Here is a 23,909-nt window from a genome sequence, read left to right as displayed (position 1 = left end):
AAGAGGAGGAGGAGGAGGAGGAGGAGGAGGAGGAGGAGGAGGAGGAGGGGGAGGAGGAGGAGGAGGAGGAGGAAGAAGAAGAAGAAGAAGAAGAAGAAGAAGAAGAAGAAGAAGAAGAAGAAGAGGAGGAGGAGGAGGAGGAGGAGGAGGAGGAGGAGGAGGAGGAGGAGGAGGAAGAAGAAGAAGAAGAAGAAGAAGAAGAAGAAGAAGAAGAAGAAGAAGAAGAAGAAGAAGAAGTTGTTATTTCTCATCCAAGAAGCTCCATCAGTTCATGGGAAACGTTTCCTTCTCCCTCGTCAAAGAAAAAACAGTCCAGTAGCCTTTTGAAGGAAAAAAACCAGCTTTGAGAATAACTGAAAGTTCATCTAAATAAGGACCTTTTTTCTCCCTCTTTTGGTTATCTTCATCTGGTACAGAACTACCAGAGCAAACTGGGAAAGGAAATTAAGAATGGTAATCCTCCCTCCAACAATGAAGAGGATATTCTTGAGCCAAATACATGAAAATCAACTCAGATATCTAAAACAGGGCTCGTGCTGAGAGCTAGGAGAACAAGACTGGATCAGGACCAGCTTGTTAAAAAGCTCTTAGTTCACCATGTTGAGCAGCTTATACAGATAGTCCTCGACTTACAACAGTTCATTTAGTGACCATTCAAATTTACAACAGCACTGACAAAGGTGACTCGTGATCGTTTTTCACATCTACGACCTTTGAAGCCTCCCCACATTCACTTGATCCAAATTCAGACGCTTGGCGACTCACACTTACGACCGTTGCTGTGTCCCCAGGATCACGGGTTCCCCTTTTGTGACCTTCTGACAAGCAAAGTCAATGGGGGAAGCCAGATTCACTTAACAAACCAGGTTACTAACTAATCCGTTGCAGTGATTCACTTAACAAGGGTGGCAAGAAAGGTCGTAAAATGGGACAACACTCACTCAACCAGTGTCTTGCTTAACAACAAAAACCTTGGGCTCAAATGTGGTCGTAAGTCGAGGACTGCCTGTGTTTATTAATCTGTTTCATGCTGCTGCTTATCTTATTGACTGCCTTCCTGGAAATCATTTCAGTCTTCAAAGCTGATCCAATGGCAAAAGGGTACGAGTCATCTGCGTAATTGGCAGTCCAGCCATTTTGGGATCCTGGCTAACTCCTTCCTGCTAAAATCCCCCGTCCCATTTCCCAGGCAGCCCATCACTTATTGAAGCCTTATAAGCCCAAAGTAGCCGAGTGGACTCCAGTTGGGCCAATTCGTGGGACATTCCAACTGCGCTCGGCATACGTGACTGTACAGTCGGTCCTCAAATTAAGACCACAACTGGGGGCCCAGAATTTCCATTGCTAAGCAAGGCAGTTATTAAGTGAGCCGTGACCCATTTTATGCCCTCTTTTGTTAAAAAAAAATCCCTGCAGTTCTTTAGTGAATCATGTGTTCGTTACGCAAATCCAGCTTCCCCCAGCGACTTGGCTTGTCGGAAGCTGGTTGGGAAGGTCACAGGCTGGATGCTGCAATAAACACCTACCAGTTGCCCAGCGCCCAAATTCTGATCCTGGGGATGCTGCAACCGTCCTAACTGCGAGGATTGGTCATCCTTTTTTCAGTGCTGGTGCAACTTCAGACGGTCGGTAAACAAATGGACGCCAGTCGAGGACTACCTGGTTAGCTTAAAGATAGTTTGCGCCACACCTTCATTTCCTTGGTTTGCATATTACTCTGTGTCACGGAAGAAGTAAACTTCCTATCAGAGGAGGATGGACCGTGGTTCATTCGCATGGTGAACATCAAAGAAAGAAATCCGAGGCGTATTCTACTGTAAAACTTTTAATGATAAAACAAAAGACCTACACTGACTACATTCTCTCGTCAGGCAGAATAGAAAGTAAGAAGTAAAGAGTAACTGTGAGAAACGTTTTCTAGGCATGCGCACAAAACAGTTTGAAACCATAACGTGGCTGGACATGTGAGATTCACTATGGTTACATGATAAGATAGTCACACAGGTGCAGAGAGCAGGGGAAAACGTACAGATAGAAATGAGCTGCTGGCAAAACTAAAAAAAAACGGCAGTGACACTCTGAACTACAGACGTGGGATCTGGGTTTGGCCAGCGTAGTAGGGATAGCTAATTCAAGGTTTTTGTGTTCTTGCAAAGACAGCCCGCCCAAGTCGCTGCTTAATCTGATTGTCCTTCTCTCTCTGCAAAGGTAGATGCTGGCTGGTCATCTGTTCTTCTCACTGCCCTTTGTCCTACGACACCCCACTTTCTGAACAATCTCTTAGGACAGGGGTCCCCAACCTTTCTGGGCCTTGATTGCGTGCGCGACACAAACAGGGCCACAAGCACCCGTGCAATGCTCAGGCAATGCTAGCACACACGTGAATGGGGCCGCACGTGCACCAATGGGGCCGTGATTGCACACGCGACACAAACAGGGCCACGAGCACTCGTGCAATGCTCAGGCAATGCTAGCACACACGTGAATGGGGCCACACGTGCACCAATGGGGCCGTGATTGCACACGCGACACAAACAGGGCCACGAGCACTCGTGCAATGCTCAGGCAATGCTAGCACCCACACACTAGCACATGTGGGGATGTTGTGCTTGCAGCAAAGATAGCACTAGCACACCGCAACACTAGCACAAGTGGGGGGGGAAACGCACACACGCGCATGCACTGGCCAGTCACTCATATGGCCCAGGGGCCAACAGCCCAGTAGTGGGCCATGGACCACAGTTGGTGACCCCCATCTTAGGAGGCTCACCTGGAAGCATCTGCTTGTCGGGGATTCTTACCTGTGATTGTGCATTGACATTTGCCCCAAAGTTCACCAGCTCTCGTACAACATCATCTTGCCCTGCCAAAGCAGCAATGTGTAAAGCTGTGTTCCCTTTCTGAAAAAGCCAGATGGAAGATAAAAATTATAACCAACCTTGGAAGAGAACCTCTTTTAAAAAAAAAAGCAAAAATGAGCAATGAATCTGATGAATCAAGAACAGCAACTGTAATTTTGCATTGAAAAGTTCATTCTTACCATTGTGTTTGGCTTAGATTGCCATGTTGAATGAACCCAGTTCTTGAATATATCTACAATTCTGAGCAAACGTATCGTAGTTTCATTGACATCACTTTCTTTCAAAGAGTTTTGGACATTTTTTAGGGAAGCTGCTGGGTAAGACCCATAGCCAGCTTGGACTCTCCAAGATGATTGATTGATTGATTGATTGATTGATTGATTGATTGATTGATTGATTGATTTTGATTGATTGATTGACTGATTCATTCATTCATTCATTCATTTTCTACAACCTCCCATCTGAATCCTATTGAGTCTGGGCAGTGAACAATATCACAGTATCACACAGTAACTGCAGTTCTGCAAACTTTGAGAAGTAGTGTGAAGAACAGACTAAAATGTATTTATTAAAAGCCAATAGTATAGTAAATAAATAGTTCTTGCCCATCCATAATCATAATTAAATCACTACTTTCCTTCATGGTGAGGAGGTCATGCAAATCTGTTGGAAAATGTTCAAAGATTAAGGCTTTCTGTTTTCTTTCCAGAGTGACGAATGAGTGGATTTTATTGCCCAGAATTCCCCTGCCGGCAGGACCACTGAGGAGAATTCTGGGAACTTGGTCTGGGGCAAACTCATTGGATTGAAATATTTTAATGAATCAAGCCAAACATATCTTTGTCCCTACTTCTCTGGAACCCTTACCTTGGTTGTTGTTTCCAGCACAATTTCCTTGTGTAACAGCTCAGCCACCATCTTTACATGCCCCTCCTTAGAGGCCAGATGTAAAGCATTCAACCCATTCTGGAAAAAGAAGAAGGGGTGTTAAACTAGGTTTGTTGTGTTAGCTCACTGTGCTATGCAACAGATTCAGCCAGAGCAGGATAAGGGTTGGGGTGTGTGTGGAGGAAAACTAATTAAAAAAAAAACACAGTGGTTGCATTCACACAGCACACTGGACTTAAGTTATTGGATTAAACTAGTTTCTGATATCATGCAATACACTCAACCATAAACTAACTAAACAGGCTGGGTTTGCACAGAACACTTATGTTGTATTGCAACACAAACTGACACACACACACAAAGCCAAGGTTAAAACTAAGCTTAGCTTACTGTACGCATGCAGCTGCTAAGTCTGGGTAAACCTGTTGTGCAAACACAGCCTGTGTGTGAGACAAGAAAGAGAAAGAGAGAAAGGCCACGTTCACACAACATGCTAAATCGGGGCAGTGTTTTAACTCAAATTTACTGTTTGGGAGAAGTAGCATGTTTGCCAAGCCAGGTTATTTTATTATTTTGTTCCGTCTGTTGGGCAAATCTAAGACGTTGGGTCACTTCAATCAAATTATGCTCTCTGAGCAAATGCAGCCACGGAGCAGGAAGGAGAGAAAGTCTTGACTTTAAATTTGCTACTATATTCCTGCAATGCATACGAATGTCCAGCTGTGGCAAATTTTGCAAGAATTAAATTTTTGCATTTTCAACAGTGGTACCTGCAAAAGGGGGCTGTGTCTCAAAAGGTCCAGACGGTGGTCACATGAGACTGAAGCCCTGGTCCATTTTTACGTGCTTTGGGTCATACCATACACATGCGCTAGACATTCACAGGCCTACACAGAGAAGAATCAGAATCACCCTAACCCACCCAACCCTGCATACTTTAGCTTCTCATCATGCCAAAGAAGTTGTCAACTGTAAAACTTAATCCTTTTCAAATTACTTAGGCCAACCCAACCTACTTCTGGTAACGTCTGACTCTCTTCTGTAATTGTTTTCCCAAGCTGATGTCAGCACCTCCTTGGGGAAGGCAATCCTCTAGCCCCAGGATCCCCAAAGTTGGCCACTTTAAGACTTACGGACTTCAACTCCCAGAATTCCCCAGCCAGCAAGGGGTCCACAAGTCTTAAAGTGGCCAAGTTTGCTCTATCCCAACATCCATCTTGATAGTACCCCACCTTCAAAGGTTGATATTTTTCATCCTGCTCTGCTCTTCCCCCATTTCCGATGATGGGCAGATTTTTTTTTCAATTCAGTGTGCTAGTTGATTCTAATACCAGAGGCCCATAACTGTATATTTTAGATCTTGATTCTGTTGGAATTGTATCCTCATGGTATTCTGCGCGCACTGTGAGCAAGAAATGTTAAGGAGATGCCTTCAAGGACAACTCAGGTGGAATAGCATTTTCTTGTTCTCCAGCCACTGGTGCTCCAAGAAAAGATGCCTCAAACACTGGTTATAAAACATAATTATCATAATTGTACATCATAATACAGGTAGTCCTTGATTTATGAACAGAGTTGGGGCCAGAATTTCCATCAGCTTTTCCTCCTCCTCAGAATCTGATCCCATTTGGTTATATTTTCAGAGAGTACTTTTGCTTGTGAGTAGGCAGATACACGAACAATCCCAATCCCTGTTACATAATTTGGGCTGGAAAGAGTAAAAACCAGCAGTATAGCTAGACTGAAACGTATTCAGATTTCATTTATCTTACACTTAATAAATATTCATATAATAGTAACATGATTTCAAACATGTCTTTCCCTGTTTCCCCCAATAAAGAATTTAACTTAATAATCACTTTTGCAGGATTGCAACCAAAGCACCCATTTAATTTCTCCATGGACAATTATCAAAAGGAAGCTGGGATCCAGACAGGGAAGCAGCAGGTCACTTGGGAAATCAGTTGTCTGAGGGACTCTTAAGAGCAGGGATCTTCAAACGTGGCCCTTTTATGACTTGTGGACTTCAACTCCCAGAATTCCTCAGCCAGGCACGCGTGCTCTGCGAGTTGTAGTCCACAAGTCATAAAAGGGACATAGTTCCCTCACGCTGGCTGAGGAATTCTGGGAGTTGTAGTCCACAAGTCATAAAAGGGACATAGTTCCCTCACGCTGGCTGAGGAATTCTGCGAGTTGTAGTCCACAAGTCATAAAAGGGACATAGTTCCCTCACGCTGGCTGAGGAATTCTGGGAGTTGAAGTCCACAAGTCATAAAAGGGACATAGTTCCCTCACACTGGCTGAGGAATTCTGGGAGTTGAAGTCCACAAGTCATAAAACGGACATAGTTCCCTCACGCTGGCTGAGGAATTCTGCGAGTTGTAGTCCACAAGTCATAAAAGGGACATAGTTCCCTCACGCTGGCTGAGGAATTCTGGGAGTTGAAGTCCACAAGTCATAAAAGGGACATAGTTCCCTCACACTGGCTGAGGAATTCTGGGAGTTGAAGTCCACAAATCATAAAACGGACATAGTTCCCTCACGCTGGCTGAGGAATTCTGCGAGTTGTAGTCCACAAGTCATAAAAGGGCCAAGTTTGAAGACCCCTGCTCTTAAGAGGAAGGGATTAGTGAAGGACGATTGGGAAAGAAAATGGCAGAGAAGATTGAATAGCTGAGTAGAAAACAGAATAGCAAAAATAGACAGAATCGAATGTCATGGATAAGAGCAATACATGGAGACAGAGAGAAGTGCCCAAACTGGTTAGTCTCACACAACACATTAATCTAGATCAGGGATGTCCAACCCTGGCAACATTAAGACTTGTGGATTTCAACCCCCAGAATTCCACAGTCAGCTTGGCTGACTAGGGAATTCTGGGAACTGAAGTCTATAGGTCTTACAGTTAACAAAATAACAGAGTTGAAATGGACTTTGGAGGTCTTCTAGCCCAACCCACTGCTTGATCAGGAGACCCTTTTTGAAAACCTCAGGTGATGGAGCACCCACAACTTCTGGAGGCAAACTATTCCACTGGTTAGTTGTCCTCACTATTTGGAAGTTCCTCCTTAGTTCTAGGTTGCTTCTCTCCTTGATTAGTTTCCATCCATTGTTTTTTGTCTTGCCTTCTGGTGCTTTGGAAAACAGATTCACACACACACACACACACACACAAACAGATGGCTGGGGAATTCTGAAAGTTGAAGTCCACAAGTCTTAAAGTTACCAAGGTTGGACTCTCCTGATCTAGAGTAAAGTGAGACTGGGTAGTTCAATATATAACTAGACACGTTACCTGTTACGCTGTTACCTTAGCATGAAACAAACAAGTTAAAAAGCATGATTTACTTTGCTGAGCACATGTTCAATGAACACAACTGTGTCTTGCTAATCTGGCTTAGTATTACATACAAGTCTTGTAGAAATCAAGGGGCTCACTGCACTTGAGTCTAATGTGCTGGGTGATGCCAGCCAGTCTGCCACCCTCGCTTTTACAAATACACACGCAGAGATTCCCATTTCCATTTTGTCATGCAGAAACGTCCTTTGGCAATCCGCGTTTTCATTTTTCCGTATCTGTCGAACATCTAAAGACAGATGAGTGATGGCCGATGCTGGTTTCTCTGGCAGTGATGAGGATGGAATCAAGATCGGTGCAGATGGCAATGATGGTCAGATGGTAGGGTGGAGGCCACTGGCCTTGTGGTCTAGGTCTGACCACATGCATCCCACTTTCATTGCATACAGGACACATGAGGTTGGACCTTGACCACAAGTGTGACATGCCCCAGGGTAGACAAGACAAAGGTGCAATCGAACTATGGGACAACGATGGGAAGAACTGACCCTGAAAATGCACTAGGTCTTCACGAAACACGCTTGAGAATTTCCCAGGACTGGTGAGCTGTCAATCCTATACCGCACTGAATACATTATGTTTCTACGTAGTCTTCCTACTATTTCCATGCTGGTTGATCCCACGACACTCTCCATACTAATCAGCTGAGATGATTTACTTCCAGGTTAGCTGTGGGGCATCTCAAGCCACAATGATTACCCCTTTGAGATGCTTAGACCTCTGGAAAACTGATTGGTCGTTGGCAGGACCTCTCTTTCCAATCCACCTCCCAGCTTCTTATGCCTCTCAAGAGATCCAGCCACGATTACAGTTTGCAACTTAATAGCACGTGAATTTTCAATCCCGCAGAGGAATGGTGGCTTAGCAGCATCTTCCCTCCGCAGCAACTGCTTTGATTTTTTTTTTCTGTCCCAGAACTCAACACAGAAATGCAGACAACGTGAAATTAAGAAATGAATGGACAACACACAAATGAATGCAGGGAGGAGGTTACATTCTTTGACAGGTCAGCTGGAGGAGACTCGGAGCAAGCTTGGTGTTCTTTGCCTCTAAGGCCTGCATCGATGCATCAAGTTAAAAATTGGCTTTGGGTTGCTTCTGAGAAATTAGAAAGTGAAAAAGGTGGTGGAATGCAAGTATTTCAAAACCTAAACTTCCATTATTGGCCTAGAAGAGCCAGTGTCTTTTCTCCTCTTTTCAACAACCACAGATGTTTACATCTTCGCACAAATCACTGGAAACCCTTTTTCCAAAGCAAAATGTCCGCAGCCATTATTCCTCCTTCCCCTCTTCTCTCCTTCTAGATGTGCCTCCTGAGTTTCTGCTTTTTGCTTTTCTCCATTCAGACAGCTTACAGCAGATAGGATGGCAGCGCTGCCAACACCTCACCCTCTTTCTCCCCCCCCCCGCTTCCCTATTCCAATGTGTAACGAGAGGTCATGACTGCTTTGAATGACAGTTCATCTCTAATCCTTGCTAGAGAGAAGGAAATCCATCCAGGAGGTATTGCAAGAACCATTCCCACAAGGCCTCCCCTCCCTCCCCCCTCACTCACTCGCTGGCTTGCTGGACCCATTTGAAAGCAAGGCTCTCTGCTTCTGCTTTACTTTAATGAGACGCTTTTCCAATTATGCATAAATGGCAGCTGCCTCCAGCCCAAAGCTTGCATGCAGACTGGAGAGAGAAAGAGAGAGAGAGGCTCTTTCCACACCACACCCTCTGAAGACAAACAGGCCCAAACCACAATCGCACAGTATGTTCACGCCTCAAAACAATCGGGAGGTTAGATCAGTTCCTCTAAGAGAGAACGCCACAAAATTGAGAAGGTCTTCTTAGAGCAGGGGTTGGGCAACTATGGTGGCACGGCTGGCTCAGGAATTCTGGGGGTCCCCTGGCTTAGGCCAAGGTTGGGTAAGAGAAAGCAAACGTTCGGGTGACCCAAGAAAAGCAAGGAATTTCTCCTTTCAAAGTTATTTTATGCTGAATTTAAATGCGGTGGATTCAGAAAGGATCCACACTGCTAACCTGAGAACTGGAGGCCATCGGAGGCAATGGCCACTGATGGACCTCAAAGGAAAGTGGACAAACTCATGGGAGACAGATACTACTGGTCAGAAGCCTTGGGGGTGGTTTATTACCGCTTGAATTCCAGGCAGAGTAACCTAGATACCTGCTGCTGTGGCACTCCTGGGTAAGTACGTGCAATGTCTGTCCCCCCCAAAAAAAGACAAGATGGCAGCCATAATATGGTCATGGAAACGCCAGCCTTTTGGTACTGCCACCGTGACTTTGTCGACTCCCCCTGCGGACAACAGGTCGGAAATTTCCCTGATGCAAAACGCTGATGTGATGAGCACATCATAACATGGGAAGCTTGTGTAAAGTAGGTTAGAGCAGACAGCTGGAGTCTGACGGTTTCTGGAATGTGTTCAAGAGCATCTTGGGGAAGGCAAAGCAATCCCATTGAAATGGTCTGTGGCAATGACCTTGGGAGCCAGAAGGAACAGTGCAGATAAGAGCCAGCTGAGCCTTCAGACGGAATGAGGGCATGGCAAATGTCTCAGAAGGGAGAATCCCTAATTTCTTGGGCTGTACAGGTAAGGGGGGGGGAAGAGATGCATTTTCAGATTTGCAAGTTTCTGTTAACATAACCTTACAAGTAAGTTACCGCTACTACTTCTGGGCATGCTTTTTATCTAGATTATCTCACAAAGTTGACAACTACAGATAGACCATCAGATATGGGCCTTCTGCCACGTCAGATCCCTAAAGATAAATCAAGGAACATAGAATAATAGGACTGGAAGGGACTTGGAAGCCTTTTAGTCCAAACCCCTCCTCAAACATGGGTTTGGGACTATACCATTCCTGACAAACAGTTGTCCAATCTCTTCTTAAAAATTTCCAGTGTTTGAAGCATTCACAGCTTCTGGAGGCAGGTTGTTCCACTGATTGATTGTTCTCACTGTCAGATTTCTCCTTAGTTCTAGGTTGCTTCTCTCCTTGACTAGTTTCCATCCGTTGCTTCTTGTCCTGCCTTCAGGCGCTTTGGAGAATAAGTTAACCCTCTCTTCTCTGTGACCACCTCTCAAGTATTGGAAGGCTGTTATCATGTCAGCCCTAGTTCTTCTCTTCACTAGAGTAGACATAGCTAGTTCTCTCAATCGTTCAATGTATGCTTTAGCCTCCAGATCCTTTTAATATGTCAGTCCATGTCAGAAAACATCCTTACGTCCTGCTTCAGCGTGTAGACATCCTTCCTTGCCTTTATCTATTCTGCATCTCCTGTGCAATTGGGAGCAGGAGATGTCCAAGATACACAGAGAAGCTCTGAGCCTCTGCTCAAAGTGTAATATGTAGGGATGCTGTTTGGATTGTTTATCTCAGTGATGGCGAACCTTTTAGAGACCGAGTGCCCAAACTGCAACCCAAAACCCACTTATGTATCGTTGGACACCGGGTGGGTGTGGCCAATTGGGTGGGTGTGACTGCAGTGGTAACGGCAGACTGGGTGAGACTAAAAAGTTCAATCAATCAATTCCAACTTTGTGAGATTTTTTTTTTCCAGCAAGAAATTGAAATTGATTGATTAACCTTTTTTTTTTGCACACAGCAGCAGAAGCCTAAAGCGAAAAGGTTTTATAAAACCCAGCTGAAGGCTTAGGACTGGGGCGACGGCTCGTGTGCCCACAGAGAGGGCTCTGCGTGCCACCAGTGGCAAGCGTGCCATAGGTTTGCCACCACGGGTCTATCTGGTCATTGGCCAGTTATCTCCATAGAAAGATTTGTGGTCTTGGGCCTTTCCTCAAATCTTCTTGGCACAATCATTTTATTGCTGAGAAGCATATTTTGCTCTCTGAAAGCAAGGCAGTCAGGAACAGCTCAAAGTAGGCACTGCAATAACCAGGACAGACCAAGGTCCTCAAGTAAAGGTCAACGGCATAATTTGCCATCTGCAGATTGAGAAGATTAATTACACACCAGAGGTGTGAAATGCTTGCTTGTCTCTCTCCCACAGTCAGCACGGAAGCAGTGCGTCTCCAAGGATTTGGGGAATGGGATCTTAAGTAATGCTGCCATTCACACAACAGGTTTGTTTGGGTCAATTAAAGATCCAGCATTTGCATTTGTGCAACATTCTAAACTGGGTCAGGAAGAACCTCCGCTTGTTTTTTGTTGCTTACTATCATACAGGAGCCCAACTTGTTTGGTTAGTATATGGTTCAGTGTATTGTGTAAATCCAGAACATGGCTTAATTCAGGATCCAGGTTTGTGCATGCAGCCAGAGAATGGTAATGGATACTATGCTTTACATTAGGTAAGCAAAGACTCAGGCCAAGCTGCAAGTGGAGGTAGCTTGTCCCTCACCTGCCACACTTGCAAAATCCCCAGATTAGGTTGACAAAATTAGATTAAAAAGTGACTGAATACAGTGCAACTCTGCACCTTTTTAAGAGTGGCCAAAACAAGAGAAGTCTACTTTGGTGAGAAGAAATATCCCTGGAGAATCTCCTGAAGCCTACTGAGAGATGGCAGGTGACACCCTAAATTCATTTTACTATGAAATGAATTAGAATTAGAATAAGAGAGCTGGAAGGGACCTTGTAGGTCATCTAGTCCAACCCCTTGCCCAAGCAGCAGACCCGCCTACACCATTTCTGACAGATGGCAGTCCAGTCTCATCTTTGTTGCTCTTCTCTGCACTTTTTGTAGAGTCTCAACATCTTTAGTGTGGAGACCAAAACTGGCTGCAGTATTCTAGCTGTGGTCTTACTAAGGCTTTATAGAGTGGTAATAGTACCTCCCTTGATCTTGATTAAATCCTTCTGTTAATGCAGTTTAGGATTGCATTGGTTTTTTCGGCTGCTGCCACACACTACTGGCTCATATTTAATTGACAGTCCACTAAGACTCACACATGAGTCTTAAATGCTCACACATTGGACTCCAGCTGGACGCTCAGCTGTTCCATCTCCTGCAGGAAATATTATTCCATACTTCTGTTATATTGAGATTCCACAACTGAGGAAGCATTGCATTCGATGGTCCAAACAGCCCTTTCTAACTCAGAGTGGATTATCACAGCACACTAGACTAGAGCAGGGATCTCCATACTAGGCAACTTTAAGACTTGTGGACTTCAACTCCCAGAATTCCCTAGCCAGCATGACTGGCTGAGATTCTGTTGAGTTGAAGTCCATAAGTCTTAAAGTTGCCCAGTTTGGAGATCCTTGAACTACAGCAAAACAGACTAAACTCATTATGATAGTTCATGCATTAAGCCATGGTATGTCCTAGGAATTTAGAAAATATATTTTATTATTCTGTTTTGCTGTTACATATGCTAGATGCTACCCAATATATCACAACTTTCAGATGTGTGGACATTAATTCCCAGAATTCTCCAGCCATAGAAATTAAAGTCCACACATCTGAAACCTGCCAAGGTTGAGAAACACTGGCACAGAGTAACCAGAAGGATCGTTTTGGTCCAATGAGGGTTGAAAACAGATCAAAATGTAGCAAGCCCGTTGATTCTACTCTTGTATGACCAATTCTCCCCAAGACATAGGTGGTCTGGGAAGCCTCCTGTGGAAAGAAACCTGAACAGGTGGGCTGTTCTTATCCACCTGTCTTGTCTGCTGCAGCTACTTCTTCTCCCAAGTTGCCTGTTTTCAGCTTAGAAAGTAGGCTGGATGAATCTCGATGGGGTGAACAGGAAGGAACAAGAGGCAGTTGCTTTGGCTAGCCACCCACTCCTTGGTGACTCCAACGTTGCATACTCTGCATCGGGATGAGCAAGGTGAGTCACTGTCTGATGGCAAAGGCATTCCCCACCTCCAGCCTCACTTATGAGCAGCAACAGCCCTGAATACAAAAGGAGACTGACAAGGACACGGGCTGTCCTTATTCTATGTTCTTCTCCAAAGTGGAGCTCTGATTTCTCCATTTCTCTGCAGTTTTTTTCAGCAACACTCAGTTGAATGATAAAAGTCCTTGTCCCACTGAGGTGGAGATGATGGAGCTCAGATTAAAGGCTTTCCAAGGGGCAAGACCAATTCATGGAGGCCACCTTCTCAAGAAGGTGATCGGGGAGCTTGAAAGAATTGAGCAAAAGGGCAACCTAAAAGGATTAAGGATTGCAGCTAAAACATATGAAGAATGGTTGCAGGAATGTCTAGTTTAATGAAAAGAAGGACTACGGGTGGCATGATGGCACTGTTCCAATATTTGAGGGGCTACCACAAAGAGGGGTCAACCTATTCTCCAAAGCACCAGAAGGCAGGACAAAAAGCAATAGATGAAAAGTAATCAAGGAGAGAAGCAACCTCGAATTAAGGAGAAATTTCCAGACAGTTAGAACAGGGGTGTCAAACTCAATTTCATTGAGGGCTGCATCAGCATTGCGGTTGCCCTCAAGGGGCCGGGTGGGTATGGCCAGGGTGGGCGTGACCTACTGGGTGGGCGTGGCTAGAGTGCATATGGCCTACTGGGTGGGCGTGGCCAGCTCTACATCGTTTGCATCAAGGGTGCCTACGGGGGCCTGGGCAAGAGTGGGACAGATCTGACGGTCTCTGGCAGAAGGAGGGTCTCTGGGCCTTGGCCAAGGCAGTGGAGGCCGTTCCCTCACTGTTTCCAGGATGGCTTCGCGGGCCGCATGAAACCACTTCGCGGGCCAGATCTGGGCCCCGGGCCTTGTGTTTGACATGTCCGAGTTAGAACAATTAATCAGTGAAACAACTTGCCTTCAGAAGTTGTGAGTGCTCCAACACTGGATGTTTTTAAGAAGAGATTGGACAAAATTTGTCTGAAATGGTAAAGGTTTCCTGCCTGAACAAGGGGTTGGGCTAGAAGACCTCCAAGGTCCCTTCCAACTCTGTCATTCTGTTACTCTGCAGCTTTTGGGGGAATGGATGAAGTCATGTATAGTATGGAAAAAAAGAAATGTAATGCAGGCAGATTTAAGGAACTACATCTCTGCCCACCATAAACAATATGGCGGGAAGGTCACCAATTTAGAAAGAGGACTGAACAAATTCACGGAAGATCTATCAACAGCCACAAATCTTGATGGATATTACCTCCTAAATTACAAGCAGGATATTTTAAAATTTCAGCTGCTGGAGAAGGATAATGGAAAGAAGTTAACATTCTTTAGGCAGAACAAAACTGGCTTGATCCAGCTGATCTTTTCTAATTTTGGAGGGATAGAGAGAGTGAAGGCCCATCTAAAACATTTTTTAAAAGTCCAACGTTTAGGCCCAGCCACTCACAATAATTAAGTTAGGGACAAATCTCATGGAGATAAATCTATCAGTGTGGTCACTAGGAGTTGTCACCAGCTTGGTGGCACCTTAATCAATCACTAAAAATAGTCGCTTTTCTGGCAGAAATCTTTCTGCCCCTGGGAAATGCTATTGTTTATACTGAGGTCAGCTGAGTAGAATTGGATCTGGTTAGGCATTTGAGATGGGAGACTTCCAGGAAATTCCACGACAATCCATCTTGGGGAAAAAGCACTGGCAAGTCATGACTGTGTTGTTGCTAATCAACTTGACGGCATCTTTATCTTTTTATTATCGATGTTCAACACAAGCCCAGTGAGGGGCTATAACCTGAGGGCCACACAGACCCAATTTTAGACATGGAGAGGCCTTAAACTTTGGAAGGCTGTCGAAGCTCTATTTAGCATGTGCTAAGAGAGAAAAAAGGAAAGCTGTGTAACAACTTGGCAACGATGCTGCCAAAATGCAGGATCAGCTCAAGACGAGCAGGGAAAGGTCCCCTTTGAACAGAAGGTGCCAACACACACACATCTTAATGAATGAGGGCCATGTAAAGCTAAACAGGAGGCCTTAATTTTCATGGAGACAATGGAAATTAACACTGAAGGAGCAGGACTGGAAGAGTATTGAGGTCTTTGAACTTTGGTGATAGCAGTGTTCCAATATTTGAGGGGCTGCCACAAAGAAGAGGGGCTCAGCCTAGTCTCCAAAGCACCTGGAGGTGGGACAAGAAGCAACGGATGGAAAGTAAACAAGGAAAGAAGCAACCTAGAACTAAGGAGAAACTTCCCAACTGTGAGAACAATTAACCAGTGGAAGGGCTTGCCTTCAGAAGTTGTGAGTGCTCCATCTCTGGAGGCTTTTCAGAAGAGACTGGTCTGAAATTGTATAGGGTCTCTTGCCTGAGCAGGGAGTTGGGCTAGAAGACCTCCAAGCTCCCTTCCAACTATTATTCTGTAAGACTCCCGAGAAGACCTTGGACAGGTAAGGAAAGAAACTGGTGGATTATTGATGAAACGATCCAGATTTCTCACCTAAGGGACACAGCTCTACTTCAGACACATTAGGCAAAGACCTGGCTCTCTAGAGAAGACTCTAATGCAGGGAAAGGTAGAAGGGGAGAAAAGAAGAAGGAGACAAGCAACATGGACTCAGTTGCAGTGCTGATAGATGCACCACTGGAAGGCCAGGTTGCGCGTAGTTCATCATGGAGAAAATGGTGGTCACCAGGAGTTGAGAACATCTGGATGGCACAGAATCAGCCAATACTTTATGGAGACTTTCATATATGAAACTGTAGTAAAAACCAGGGCTTTTTTTTGTCATAGAACGCTCAGAACGGAGTTCCGGCACCTTTTTTGGATGGAACCTTGTAGGGTAGGCAAGGCGGGTTGTATGACATGTGTGAGTTCTTTTACAAAAAAAGCACTGAGTAAAACCATAACAGAATAGAAAAATGGAAATTTTGGAAGACTCCTTTCAGACTGTGAGGCGCTAAGCTGTAGTTTATCTGGATATTAGAACGATGTCCAAGAAAAGGAGATGAACAGAAGCACTAGCCATTGTCTTGAAACGATTTGACATCAACGTAGACAGAACTCGGGGGAAAACTCCAGGCAGGGCCAGGGAAAGGCACTGATAGCTAGAAGCGAACCAGATCCTTAAATGGACAAATTCAAAACAGAAATAAATGGGATAATTAAATTGATAATTAATCGGCCTCCTCACTCTGCGTTCAATGCCTTTCTCCTTCCATCATATTAAAAAATAAGCAATGGCTGGTAACCTGGGAATGGAGGCAATAGTTCCTCTTAGTATGTAGGCACATCACTCTCTTGCAGATTTGTTTTACAGTCCCTTCTAGAAGAAGGAAGCAAGTAGTTTTTCAAAACTAGAAATAAGGGCCCTTCTTTTCAATTGGACTGGAGGTTCAATACACCTGGCTGGTGCAGGCAGATCTAAGGTATCTTGGCTTTTAGTCCTCACAGTAGGAAAAACTGTGTGCATTCTGTAGGGAAATAAAGAGGTTGGACTCTGGACTCTGTACAAATTAACTGTGGATCAATAGAAGCTGGGATATAGGGAGTCCTCAACTTACAACCACAACCGAAGCCAAAATTTCCATTGCTAAGCAAGACAGTTATTAAGTGAATTCTGCTGCACTTCTCGCCATAGTTGTTAAGCGATTCATGCGGTTGTTAAGCCAGAAACAGGGCTGTTAAGTGAATCCGGCTCCCCCAGTGACTTTGCTTATCAGAAGGTCACCAAAGGGGATCACGTGATCCTGGGAAACTGCAGCCGTGGTAAAGACATGCCAGTTGCCAAGCATCCAACTTTTGATTCCGTCACAACGGAGATGCTGCAAAGGTCGTAAGTGTGAAAAACAGTCTTTAAGTGACTTTTTTCAGTGCCGTTGTAACTTTGAACAGTGTCTAAATGAACTGCTGTAAGTCGAGGACTACCTGTATAGGCTTTGCTGGCCATACCACACACCCTCCTTGATTCCTGATTAAAATAATTTCAATGTGGGACCCATCTACAAAACATATATTCTCAGCTTGCAGCAGACAACATGCTCTTTGCTGTCCCCATCTCTGAACTTCCACAAGACGACCAAGGTGTGTCCACTGCACAGAATAAGGAATAAGCCCCCCCCCTTGATTGCAGCTTCACATGTTTCTGAGAAACAAAATTCCATCTGGTACCCAGTGGGGAAAAATAAAATTTATGGGACGAAATGTTCCACGAGTTAAAATATTAGGAAGCCGTAGCTTTTACCAATGAGAGTGAGAATATACAAATATATTGTTCTATATTCCTGCCCTCCACTGAGCCCTGGTGGCGCAGTGGTTAGAATGCAGCATTGCAGGCTAACTCAGCCCACAGCCTGAAGTTTGATCCCGACAGGGCTCGAGGTTGATTCAGCCTTCTGTCCTTCCGAGGTCGGCAAATGAGGACCCAGATTGTTTGGGGGCAACATGCTGACTCTGTAAACTGCTTAAAGAGGGCTGTAGAGCACTATGGAGCGGTATGTAAGTGCTAATGCTATTGCAGGCTAACTCTGCCCACAGCCAGGTATTTGAACCTGACTGGCTCAAGGTTGACTCAGCCTTCCATCCTTCCAAGGTTGGTAAAATGAGGGGGCAACAGGCTGACTCTGTAAAACCGCTTAGAGAGGGCTGTAAAGCACTGTGAAGCGGTATAGAGTCATGGTGGCATACTGGTTAGAATACAGCATTGCAAGGAAACTCTGCCCACAGCCTGGAGCTCGATTCTGATTGGCTCGAGGTTGGCTCAGCCTTCCATCCTTCTGAGGTCGGTAAAATGAGGACCCAGATTGTTGGGGGCAACAGGCTGACTCTGTCAACCGCTTAAAGAGGGCTGTAGAGCACTATGGAGCGGTATGTAAGTGCTAATGCTATTGCAGGTTAACTCTGCCCACAGCCAGGTATTCGATCCTGACCAGCTCAGAGGTTGACTCAGCCTTCCATCCTTCTGAGGTCAGTAAAATGAGGACCCGGATTGTTGGGGGCAACAGGCTGACTCTGTAAAACCGCTTAGAGAGGGGCTGTAAAGCACTGTGAAGTCTAAATCTAAGGGCTATTGCCATTGCTATCAGCCTCTTGGCTCAAGAAATGCTAGAAGAGACCAAGCCAATGTTGAGTTCCATGAAGGACCAAATGCAGATCTCCACTACGCGGCCCAGACAAGACCAGTGCAAGTGAACCGAAGACCTACCTGGTTGCAGGTATTAATATCCACACCGTTCCTAAGATGGTCCAGAGCTTTGTCCAGATTCCCTGATCGTGCTGCTCGGAGGAAGCTGGTTGCAGCATCAGCCTGGGAGAGCAAGGGAAAGAAGTGATTAGCTGATTAAATAAGCAGGACCCATTTCTTTCCGAGATTTCTTTCAGCTGAAGCTCCATTATCTCATGCCAAGCTCCAACTGCAGCTTTACTTAACTGATTGCTCCTCGGTGTGTGTGTGTGTGTGTGTGTGTGTGTGTGTGTGTGTGTGTGTGTGTGTGTGTGTTTTAAATGGCACACCCTTGGATGTAAAAAATGACCCCGTCGGGGCACAATTACAATTTGCTCTTCCTTTGGAAATTAGTGGACCATCCGTGACTTTTACCCTGATGTGGGCTGCTATTTTTAGCAAGGCCTTGTGTTACTCACCAGCTGCATCACCACCTAAGCACATCTGGTGTACTTCCTCCAGCACATTTCTTACATCTTGGTGAGTCCTAATGTGGTTGATGGGCGGGTTTTGGCTTATATGCTAATGGCCCCAGCTGTTGTGAGTGCCAAGATATAAGGTCATAGCCTTGGAGATAATGCAGTCCTCTAGCATCCCATCCTCTTTTCAAGTGGGTGGGGCTAAACATTTGGATATCTCTTCCCTCTCTGGAGCATTTAGGGATAAAAACCTGTGTCTTAAGCTTTGCTCATGCTAAACTTAAGTGCCTCAAGCCTGGTGTGGACCTCAGGATGATGGCCTTTGAGTAGCTCATTTTCGTGTGCTTATTCAATAAACCACAGTTAAACACACCATTATCTAGGTCAGGTTATCTGAAGGACCATTCCTGTTACATCTTCTACCTGACCCACCAGAGCGGGGAGGTAGGGAATGTTGCAAGTCCCTCTCCCAAGGAGGTGTATCTGGCAGCAACCAGAAGAAGAGTCTTTTCTGTGGTGGCTCCCTCCCTTTGGAACTTCATCCCTGCAGAGTTTAGATTGCCCCCCACCCCCACTTTGACCCTCTTTCCCAAAGGATCTGAAGACCTGCCTCTGCCAACAGGCCTGGGGAAATCAGAGTGGGATGGAGACCATCACGTAGCTTATCTGACTGTTGTCACCAGGGGTGGGGAGATGGTTTTTACTGGTTGTTTATTGGGTTTTTATTGCTTTTAAAGCCACTCTGAGTCACTAAGAGTGAGTGGGTGGCCCTATAAATTTTCATAAATAAGTAAGTAAATAAATAAAGTTAGACTGCCAATCAACCAAGTCACAGACTGACGACGTTTCAAAGCTTTTTTTTTTAATCAAACATTTAAAAATCATTTTAAAGCTGGTTAGACCGCATCAGGCACTTCTAAAAAAAGCAGAAAACCCTGTAACATCAAGTCTGAAAACTCTGAAGTCAATATTGCTACAGGGCCTAGTTTGAATGTTTGCAGCTTCCTCCCATGTTCCTTTGGTGCACCTGGCCATGTGGGCTTCAACGGAAATCCAGCACTGCTTAGAACAGGGGTCTTCAAACTTGGCCCTTTTATGACTTGTGGACTTCAACTCCCAGAATTCCTCAGCCAGACACGCTGGCTGAGGAATTCTGAGAGTTGAAGTCCACAAGTCATAAAAGGGCCAAGTTTGAAGACCCCTGGCTTAGAAGATGTTCATCATCCTTTTCCTTCAGCTTTTCCCTGCCTCTTGTAACATCTTCCCGAAGCTTGTCCGGCAATCTTAAACTTGCAAAGTCATCTTTTGACAAGGAAGCTCATCCTAATCAATGTACTGTAATGCATAACATCCAATGTTCTAATTTGACACCTCAAGATCGTTATTTACTCCCGTTGAGCAAGAATAACCGCAGATTCCAGTCTTCAATCTGTGCCTCCCCAGAGGACCCCCACAGTCAGGCCTGCTTCCATTAGGCAACTCAACTGCCGACTCGGAAAGGGAGAAGCAAAATGCAAGCAGTCCTCGACTTACGACCACAATTGAGCCCAAACTTTATGTTGCTAAGTGAGAAATTTATGAAGTGAGTTTTGCCCCATTTTGTGAGCTTTCTTGCCACAGCTGTTAAGTGAATCACTGCAGTGGTGAAATTAGTAACCCGGTTGTTAAGTGAATCTCATTTCCCGCTTGACTCTGCTTGTCAGAAGGTCGCAAAAGGGGATCACACAACCCCGGGAAGATGCAACCGTCGTAAATATGAGACCATGGAGATGCTGCAATGTTCATCCAAAAGCCACTTTTTTTAGTGCCCTTGTAACTTTGAATGGCCACTAAATGAACTGTTGTAAGTCGAGGACCTGTACACCTTTCACTTTGCTTGGATTTAGCTGTGCAAAAATAGTATCCAAAACTTAACCCAACTTAACGCTTCAATTTCTTCTCCCAAATTCTCCAAAAATAGCAGTGCGGTTCAGGCAGCCCTTGACTTACAACCACTCATTTGCAGCGGCACTGAAAAATGTGACTTATGACGGTTTTTCACACTTACCACCATCGCAGCATCCCCATGGTCACATGATCAAAATTCGGATTCTTGGCAACTGGTTACAAGGGCATTGAGAAAAATGACTTATGACCACTTTTCACAATTATGACCCTTCCAGCATCCCCATGGTCATGTGATTAGAATTAAAATCCTTGACAACTGGTTCACATTTATGACGGTCGCCATGTCCCAGGGTCACCTGATCCCCTTGTGGGACCTCCTGACAAGCAAAGTCAATGGGGGAGCCAGATTCACTTAACAACCGTGCTGCTAACTTAACAACTGCAGTGATTCACTTAACAACGAGGGCAGGAAAGGTCGTGAAATGGGGCAAAACCCACTTTGCAAGTGTCTGGCTAGCAATGGAAAATTTGGGCTCCGTTGTGGTCCTAAGTTGAGGACCACCTGCAGGGTGTCCCCCTCCTGCCCCCGCCCCAGTTCTCTGCATTTCTTGGAGGTTAATATACTGCTCAATAAAATAAAGGGAACACAAGATAAGACATCCTACTATTAAACACAGTACATTGTGTTGTTTAAGTGTTCCCTTTATTTTTTTGAGCAGTATATTTACAACTACTGGAAATCATTCCGATTCCCATCAAGGGAGAGGGAGAGGGAGAGGGAGAGGGAGAGGGAGAGGGAGAGAGAGAGAGAGAGAGAGAGAGAGAGAGAGAGAGAGAGAGAGAGAGAGAGAGAGAGAGAGAGAGAGAGAGAGAGAGCAGAGGAGCAGAAGACTACTTCTGGTCGTAACTCAGAAGATTTGCTCCGCACATATGTCAGATCAGAGGCGGCTTTTCTCTCGCACTGCCAGAATCCAATTTCCAAGGGAATCTTTCCTAGCAAGAGGGGTGGGCAAGTGGCCACCCTATAGCTGCGGGAGGCCCTTGGCCTAATTTCAGGAGCCCTTTTTCAAGAGATCCCTTCTGATCTCTGGCAAGAGCCCTCTGTCTCTCTTGGCTGTGTGAGAAGGGATCAAGAGAGACAGAGTGAGCGAGCGAGCGAGGAGGAGGAGGAGGGAGGGAGGGAGGGAAGGTAGTCAGGAGAGTCCAAAATTGGACAAAATAGACGTTCGCCCATACATCTGAACATCGGATGGCTCCTTGCCAGCCACACCAAGTAGACCAGACCAGAAAAAACAACTCCATGAGAAGGCTGAAACTACTTTTGTTGAAACTGGCTGTAAAAACAAAATCCTGTACAGACTGCTATTGGGGTATAAAATGATTGAGGAACAAGTCAAAGAACCAATGCTGATATGGGCTAAACATTTGGGACATGGTATCGATCTTGATATATGGCAAACTCTTTGGGATAGAAATAAAAAGATAACGCTGGCCTCAGCTTAGAAAGAAAATTTATAGAAGATGTTTTACCGGTGGCATCTCCCTCCAGCACAATTAGCCAAAATGTACAAAACAATATCCCCTAGTTGTTGGAAATGTTCCAAAGAATTAGGCACTTATTTTCATGTTTGGTGGTCCTGTAATAACATGCAAAAGTTTTGGAAAAGGATATGGATATAGTTAGAAGAAATATCAGGACGGAGAGTAGATTATAGAGCAGAATTTTTCCTGCTTGGCATAACAACAGAGAAACATACCAAAGATGAGTTATCTATAATGATACACATCATCACAGCAGCGAGAATGACATTCGCCCAGAAATGGAAAAATAGTGAAATACCTGACGAGAGTGAAGTGATAAATAAAATATGGGTGTGTGCAGAAATGGACAGGTTAACTTTGGAAATAAAAAATAAAGATCAGTCAGATTATTACAAAATTTGGAATACGTTTTACCTATGGTGGGAACAGAAAGGAAGGTCTCAATAGAGATATACAAGATATTACATATTACTAGAATAAGGTGGTCGATAAGATTGAATATTGCATAATTTGGGTGTCCTCCTTGACTCACAGCTCAGTTTAGAAGACCATATAGGAGCTGTGACCAGGGGGGGCTTTTGCCCAGGTTCGCCTGGTGCGCCAGTTGCGGCCCTATTTGGACCGAGATGGCCTACGCACAGTCACTCATGCGCTCGTGACCTCTCGGATAGACTACTGCAACACTCTCTACATGGGGCTGCCCTTGAATACCACTCGGAGGCTCCAGCTGGTGCAGAATGCGGCCGCGCGAGTTGTGATGGGGGTCTCCCGATACTCCCATGTAACACCTCTTCTCCGCGAGCTGCATTGGCTTCCAGTTGCCCTCCAGGTGAGATTCAAGGTGCTGGTGATGACCTATAAAGCCCTAAATGGCATGGGTCCGGATTACTTACGGGAGCACCTGCTGCCGGCATCAAGCTCCCTTCGTCCTGTACGCTCCCACAGAGAGGGCCTCCTCAGGGTGCCGTCGGTCAGGGATTGCCGGCTGGCGGCCCCCAGGGGGAGGGCGTTCTCTGTGGGCGCGCCTGCCCTCTGGAATCAGCTCCCTGTTGAGCTCCGGATGGCTCCCGACCTTCGCTCTTTCCGGCGTGACCTGAAGACTTGGTTATTTGAACTTGCCGGCCTGGACTGAGGGACTGGGATTTTAGATTTTAAATTTTAAATTTTAATTTTAGAACGTGTTTTATTGTTTAGGGCTACTTGGTTTAATTTATTTTAATTTTTGTATATTATGTGTTGTATATAGTGTTTTAATTGCCCTGTACACCGCCCCGAGTCCTTCAGGAGAGGGGCGGTATATAAATCATAATAATAATAATAATAATAATAATAATAATAATAATAATAATAATAATAATAATAATAATAATAATAATAATAATAATAATAGTATATAAATGATATGTATATAAAATGTATATAAAACACAAAAATGATGTAAGACAAGAAGGAATGTCAGACCGTTAACACCTTGTCCAAAGTTTTAAATAGTAAAATTTGTAATATTTTTTAAAAAAAAAACAAACACCAGAATCCTCCTCGTCTGGTTGTGTTGCACCTCCTCTCCCCCGTCTTATATTCGAGTGAATTAGGGAGGGGTCTGCCTGGGCCGCTTCCAAACATCGTCTGGACCAGGGGTCAGCAACCTGAAACAGTGAAAGAGCCACTCGGAACCGGTTCCCTCACAAAAGGAAAAACTGGGAGCCGCAAAAAATATGTGCGCATGCGCATACATGCGTGCATACGCAGAACAGGGTTTGACTGAAGAGTGGAGCCAAGGCGAGATATGCACCTACCCTGCATATTTGAATTGATTGGTTGAACTTTTTTAGTTCCACTTTTTTTTTTGGGACTGCACATGGCAGAGGACTGGGAGCTGCAGGAGACGGCTGAAAGAGCCGCATGCGGCTC

General features: G+C 45.0%; 1 protein-coding gene across 9 annotated transcripts in view; it reads right to left on the bottom strand.

Moving 5' to 3' along the window:
- The window catches only part of ANK1 (ankyrin 1), a 123,739-nt gene that overhangs the window by 77,961 nt on the left and 21,869 nt on the right, over positions 1-23,909 (bottom strand). For 7 of the 9 annotated variants that reach the window (XM_081333946.1, XM_081333948.1, XM_081333953.1 and 4 more), the window contains exons 2-4: positions 18,133-18,234; positions 3,729-3,827; positions 2,802-2,900 (exon numbers count right to left, since the gene is read on the bottom strand). In XM_081333946.1, the coding sequence (XP_081190072.1) occupies positions 2,802-2,900; positions 3,729-3,827; positions 18,133-18,234 (300 nt within the window). Of the gene's footprint in view, positions 1-2,801; positions 2,901-3,728; positions 3,828-4,139; positions 4,190-4,981; positions 5,192-18,132; positions 18,235-23,909 lie in introns of those variants that run through there. The other 2 variants (XM_081333951.1, XM_081333952.1) reach the window with 2 other exon arrangements.

Source organism: Vipera berus (genome assembly GCF_964194415.1).
Source record: "Vipera berus genome assembly, chromosome: 8".
NCBI lineage: Eukaryota > Metazoa > Chordata > Lepidosauria > Squamata > Viperidae > Vipera > Vipera berus.
Note: the sequence above shows the minus strand (reverse complement) of the source record. Positions and strands in the feature narration are given on the sequence as shown.